Below are 6651 nucleotides of genomic sequence, written 5' to 3' on the forward strand. Positions count from 1 at the left end.
GTAAACGCTGGTGTAATTCTGAACACGTGCTTCCTTCTTTCCTGCTGTGGGGACGTGACAAAACCTCACACCCCGGCCTCGCTGCCAAAAACCATCGCACGAAAACGTCAGCAAACGGAGCAGTTGACCAAAATCCTTCAGTTCGTCATTACCATGATGACAGTTGTGTTATCGTTGCCGTTTCTCGATTCTAGCGGCAGGCATAACGAATGCCCTTTAAGCGAGAACGTTTCGTTTTTCGGTACTCGCAACGTCAAATATCTAAAAGCCTCGCTCAACTCCACGTGCTCGACAAGTTGGCCGACGAGGACGGGGGAGAAGATACGAAACCTTTCTGCAATGACATCCGTTAGCCAAATGATGTCAGGCTCAACATCATGTGTGTATTCCATCGACATGGCCACGTCCTACACTGGCCTCGAAAACCCCCCCTCTGGTCTAACTACTGTTATCCTGCAAATCATACCCCCAATGGGGCTCCCCCTCTCTCTCTCTCCAGTCAGAGAATCTTGGCCAGTCCGACGGAGCCTTGAGGAACGTGCCGGAGCAAGCGAATCAAGCCTCGTGCACTTGCTAAGGCATATCGAGAAACCACCCGTGACGTCTGGCATGGGATTAGGCCTGTGCCTGCAGTGCCAGAATAACTGCTGGCTAGGATTAGGACAGTTGATTACGACTGTTGCAACAACTGGAATCGAGGTCTGGGGGATACATTTCTTCGGTGGGGGTTGGGGGGGCAGAGGGATTTATCAGAGCCCGCCTAATTGGGAGCAAACTGCTCATTTCAGTCGCTCGACAATGGATGAATTGTGCACGTGATTCCGACAGCTTCATATCAGCCATGTATTGTGCCCCGAGATGGAGGGGTGACCTGGGCCAGGGTCAGGTCGTACTTCGGTACCATCATTTGTCATCCGTCAATGGCACTGTAAACAGCATGACATTTGGATATTGTCGTGTTACGATGAAAATGTTTGCCGTCTTAAGTTATAACAAGAATCCCAAGTTTCTCACAAAATGAGGTCTGAAATGTTTGAGGGGGAAATTCTTCGGTGGCTAGTTTGGTTTGATATTGTACTTTGCATTACCAAACAGTCCGATGTGATGAACTTCAGTTGGAGTCTTAAGCATGGTATCTTTGTATATATAAGCAGATATTGTGCTGTATTGTTATCGCGTGAAAGTTCCAATGATTATCGTGTTAATCATGTTGTCCATACTAACGTAAGGTCAAATGCCATTAGTCTTCTTCTTCTTTTTCTCCCTGTTGGCCAGAAACAAAATGACTAAAGGTGAGAAAGGTGTCCATTCATTGTGCTGACCAAGGATGTCTCTACCCAAAATAAGCTTGTCAAGTCATTCTTTCCTATCTCACTTTCTGGTAACTCGGTCCTTCACCCCCTCCCTGTCACAGCCCACATCTTACTTCTAATGCAAGCTCCTTCCCTTTCTGTCCTTCCCTTCCTTCACCCCCTCTTCTGTGTCCTCAGCATCATGGTCTGGTTGCACCAGTGATGTGTCCTTACCCCCTCCCCTTTCCCCCCCCTTTTTCCTCCCCAACTGTATCCGGCCAATTACCCCACTCCTCTGAGCCATCCCGGGTCACTGCTCCACCCCCTCTGCCGATCCGGGAGGGCTGCAGACCACCACATGTCTCCTCCGATACATGTGGAGTCACCAGCAGCTTCTTTTCACCTGACAGTGAGGAGTTTCACCAGGGGGACGTAGTGCGGGGGAGGATCACGCTATTCCCCCCCCCCCCCAACAGGTGCCCTGACCGACCAGAGGAGGCGCTAGTGCAAGCAACCAGAACACATACCCACAACCGGCTTCCCACCTGCAGACACAGCCAATTGTGTCTGTAGGGACGCCCGACCAAGCCGGAGGCAACATGGGTATTCGAACCGGTGATCCCCGTGTTGGTAGGCAACGGAACAGACCGCTATGCCACCCGGATGCCCCAGTGTGTCCTTATTTAAGTCTAGTTGTCATGTAAGTATTTACCAAGTCAGAATTCACAGCACAGTAAATAAAAATGGGTTGCACCCCTCCTACTGGTCATCAATGAAAATGTAGTTGTTGCTAAATTCTCACACACAATTTGTGATACTGGGCTATACAAATAAACTTGACTTGACTTGACTTGACATAGCAGGTAGGAGCTGAGGTCACTGCAGTTTGCTAACTGCAACATTTGATCAAAACAACAGCAATAACACCAATAGACCAACTTTTACCTTACTTTGACCTAAGCAAACATGTACAAAGCCCGGATTAGGCCGTCTGGAGCCATCATTCGAATACAGGGGAAATATTTACCGGCAGTGCCTTTCACCTCATAGACTGTCTCACCTTGATTTCTACGATGTGACATCAGTCCATCATCATCTCGTGAGGCGAGTGTGCAGTCCCATGTTTGCATGTGTGAATGGTCTCTGACCCGGCTGACTGCTCTGATGTTCTGCTAGCTACGACAAGGGTTCTCACACTCATTACTCAAAGGCCCCGCATCTGATTCTCATTCAAGCTCAGAGGTTCGGAACGATAACACAATACATTCAATACGCTCACCTGCAACTTTTAAGCAACATATAGTACGTCCGAGTTCGAGATCGTCAAATTAGTCGACATACATTCGAGCCTAGTGGGAGTAACGGCGCTGTTTGCCTGCAGCCAGCTGGTTGAACCTGGGCTCAAAAGGTGTGAGTGCCAGTCACAGATACTGATCCAAACGTTCGTTTAGAAGACCCGCCCTACCCTGCCTCTGATTGGCTCGAACCCTGATGAGAACTCGCATACTGGTAGGCTACTCGTTCTGTCATTTATGGTCGCTCTGGTTTATGCCCTGTTTTCTGCCCCCCCCCCCCACCCCCCACAGTGGAGCAGAGGAGAGACAGTGCACCAGGTGAAGTGAAGATGGCATTCTGGAACTGACGACAAACTACAGTCGTTACGTTACCGTAAGTGCAATAAAAGCTTTGCACCCCAAAAGGCAAACTCCCCCGGTGTCAAGTTAACGCCTGAACTCGACAGAAACAAGTCGCAAAATAGAAAATGTTACACTCCATAACGCATTGTATTCATAGCACGGGGTATGGGCTTGCAGTACGGTCCGGATGCGGACTGAGGTCTGGGACTTGCGAGAAGTCCTGAGCTACGACATTCCTTATGCTTGAGGTAAAACCCCGAGTTCATTTACAACTCAATACTTAATACTAACACCTTTGTAAAGGCCTTCACACACAAACACAGGTTTAGTAATGCTGGTGAGACCACGTCTTGGCCCTGGGTTCCAGACTCCACAAAGCACCAGCCAGACACCGCCAACCAAACCCGTGTAAAGTGAACCTGCAAAAAAAAAATTGGGGACTTCAGCATTTTATCTGAACCCCGTGCAGCATTTGGGAGAGCTGGGGCTTCTCTTACTAGACACACCTGCGACCCGCTTTGAGGTATTAAAAGTTGAGAAAGAAACGCTCGGTCAGGGTCTTCCCTCATGCACCTTCCGCAGCGGTGGGGCAAAACACAACCTGGACAAACAGCAGATGCAGACGGTGCACGGCGGCCACAAGACCTCAACACGGGGGGGGGGGGGCGGCCCCGGGGGGGGGGCCGGCAGCCAGCGGTGTCTTGCATTTCTCCGGAGACGTGCTCCTGTTACGAAGGAGCTGCAGGACTGAAGATGAAAGTGGGGGGGGGGGGGGGAGCCGAGCCGCCACGGCAACAGCGGAGGGATTCTGGGAATTCCGAAGGTTCAGCCGACGCCACCCGGCCGCGGTTGCCATGGGAACCCTCCGAGGTGAGAGAGAGGACAGATCGGCGCCGGGCAAATCTCCTCACGGCGGCTCTCTCCCTGCTCTACCTGCTTTTCTCTCCTATCTTTACAAGTCTTAATTTTCTTTTCCCCTAATTGGGCGCGTCACATCGCTTCGTTCTCATACCCCGGTTTTAATGAATCTCTTCCGGACACGTCAGCACTTCCCGAGCGAGTGCGCCATCCTCACCGAAATATGACTTTTCAAGCTGCGCCCCGGTTTAGATACGACTGATTTCCAGACTATAATGATGCATAAATCAAGCATTTGCCAGGGGAGTAATCAGAGTGGTGGAGGGGTGGGGGGGGGTGGGGTCTCAGCGGGGAGGGTGTGAGTCAAAAAGATAAAGAGAGTACGGAGAGATGAGAGGACAGGGGAGATAGTGTAACCGGTTATTGTCTTGCCCGGTGCGGGATTCGATACGAGGTGTACTGCACCACAAGGCGACATCACTAACCGCTCGGCTAAAGGGTCAGACCCAGTAGCTAGGGACTAACGTGTCTTAGTAGTTTACAGTCGTCACCCTCCCCGGAAGCGCGCCATTCCGCGCTCCGAAGAGACTTCTGAGGATCTGCACACTTCCGGATCCCGCCGCTGCCACCAATGTAACCGGTTATTTTCTTGCCCGGTGCGGGATTCGATACGGGGTGTACTGCACCACAAGGCGACGTCACTAACCGCTCGGCTAAAGGGTCAGACCCGTTAGCTAGGGACTAACGTGTCTTATTAGTAGTTTACACTAGTAAAAACCTTACTTTTGGCCGCAGAAGTGGGACAACGATGTTTTCGCCAACCCGCTGCAAGACTGAACACCATGAGAACTGCACACGGTGTTTTCCCCTCGACCAAATCAAGGAGAAGCCAAAGGAGAAAGGAAACAGGGGGGAGGGGGGGGGGGACGGAGAGAGCGCGTGTGTGGGAGAGCGAGAGATTTACGGTGGGAGAGCGATTATAAGAGAGGCAGAAAGAGGACGAGGATGGCTGACTTTTGCACTAGTGCACCTACCTCTAAGAAGCAGGTCCCGCTGGAGTGTTCTCCTTGATGGAGGCACTGTACAGAGTGCTGGAGAACACGGGCGTGTTATCGTTAACATCCTGTAGCACAATGTCCACCTTGGCCGTCGAGGACAGCGGTGGCCGGCCATTGTCCGTGGCAATGACCGTCCACGCTCGGCGCTGGCTCCGACTCGAAATCCAGAGCAGTCGCGGTGGTAATGATCCCTGTTACGGGATCGATGGAGAACCAGTCAGAGTGGGTGTTTTTGGCTTTGAGGAGGCTGTATCGGATGTCCCCGTTAGGGCCCTGGTCCTTGTCCCTGGCGGTCACCTGGAGGACAAACGAGCCTGGGTAGACCACCTCGGGAATGGTCTGTTTGTAGGCCTGCTGGTCGAACAGAGGGGGGATTGTCATTGACATCCATCACCTGAATGGTGAAGGGACGACTCCGCCCTGAGGGGAGGGGTGCCCGAGTCCGTGGCCATCACTCTCAGGTCGTACGTGTCCCGTTCTTCCCTGTCCAAGACTGGTCCACATAAATCAGGTAGATGATGCTGTCCTTGGTCGTTAGGGCGAACTTGCCGTCGCCGCCTTCTAAAGAGACGTTCACGTTGGCGTATTCGCCATAGTCGGGGTCGGTGACAGAGATTCGGGCTACGTACTGACCCGGCTGGGCCCCCTCCGAGATTCTTGGAGAGCCGTCCTCGCTGAGGAAGATGATGGTCATGGTGGGCTGGTTGTCATTGTAGTCACGGACGTGGATAGTCACAAAGGCATTGGTCACCTTGAGAAAAGGAGGACATAGCATCAGTCAAGTCTGTGAACGTTCTCATTCATCCAGGTCACGGTTATCCGAAGGAGTTGAATCAAGTGCAACTGAACTTGGTATATATCCGTCATGTTACCTCTTAATAAGCATAAGACTCAAGTAAAATATAATCTGTCAGAACATTATAACAGAGAACTGAATTTTTAATAGATAGCATCAGTTTTTATTCAAAATGCGAGCAAGCTGAAAGCTCTCAAATGTCACTACAATTGGTGATGACATACAGCTACTACATTGTCAAAAGGGGCAATATCACCATCATTAATTACAGCCATAATGGGAGCTTATATTACCTCTGGGTGGCTGGCGTTGTCCCTAGCCTGGACCACCAGTTCATGAACCCTCTTTAGCTCATAGTCCAGAGGTCTGTTCAGAGTGATGACCCCTGACTTCATATCCATGACAAAATAGCGGTCAGGGTCACTCTGACGCCGGTTGATCTCGTACAGAACCAGGCCGTTATCCCCTTCGTCTGCGTCTGATGCAAATACCTGCAATGGCAAGAGAGTCCATTTTTTTCCCTCTTTGGATTCCACCCACCCCCCCTTTTCCTCCCTAATTGTACCCCGGCCAATTACCCCGCTCTTCCGAGCCGTCCCGATCGCTGCTCCACCCCCCTCTGCTGATCCGGGGCGGGCTGCAGACTACCACATGCCTCCTCCCATACATGTGGAGTCGCCAGCCGCTTCTTTTCACCTGACAGTGAGGCGTTTCGCCAGGGGGACGTAGCGCATGGGAGGATCACGCTATTCCCCCCCACCCCCCCCCCCCCCGAACAGGTGCTCCTGACCGACCAGAGGAGGGGCTAGTGCAGCGACCAGGACACATACCCCACATCCGGCTTCCCGCCCGCAGACACGGCTAAGTGTGTCTGTAGGGACGCCCGACCAAGCCTGAGGTAACACGGGGATTCGAACCGGCGATCCCCGTGTTGGACGCCCCCCCCCCCCCCCCCCAGAGAGTCAAAAATTGAATTTATTGAAATGAGAGACATCACTAACTGTAGACTG

At 52.0% G+C, this 6651-nt stretch overlaps 1 protein-coding gene across 1 annotated transcript in view; it reads right to left on the reverse strand.

Annotated features, from left to right (window-relative positions):
- dchs1b (dachsous cadherin-related 1b) overlaps nucleotides 1–6651 on the reverse strand; it is a 114314-nt gene that overhangs the window by 83294 nt on the left and 24369 nt on the right. The window contains 7 exon segments of the mRNA XM_056284333.1: nucleotides 4822–4847; nucleotides 4850–4979; nucleotides 4981–5217; nucleotides 5219–5251; nucleotides 5253–5338; nucleotides 5341–5596; nucleotides 5935–6132. Of these exon segments, the coding sequence (XP_056140308.1) occupies nucleotides 4822–4847; nucleotides 4850–4979; nucleotides 4981–5217; nucleotides 5219–5251; nucleotides 5253–5338; nucleotides 5341–5596; nucleotides 5935–6132 (966 nt within the window).

This window comes from Lampris incognitus, chromosome 8, assembly GCF_029633865.1.
Source record: "Lampris incognitus isolate fLamInc1 chromosome 8, fLamInc1.hap2, whole genome shotgun sequence".
Lineage (NCBI taxonomy): Eukaryota > Metazoa > Chordata > Actinopteri > Lampriformes > Lampridae > Lampris > Lampris incognitus.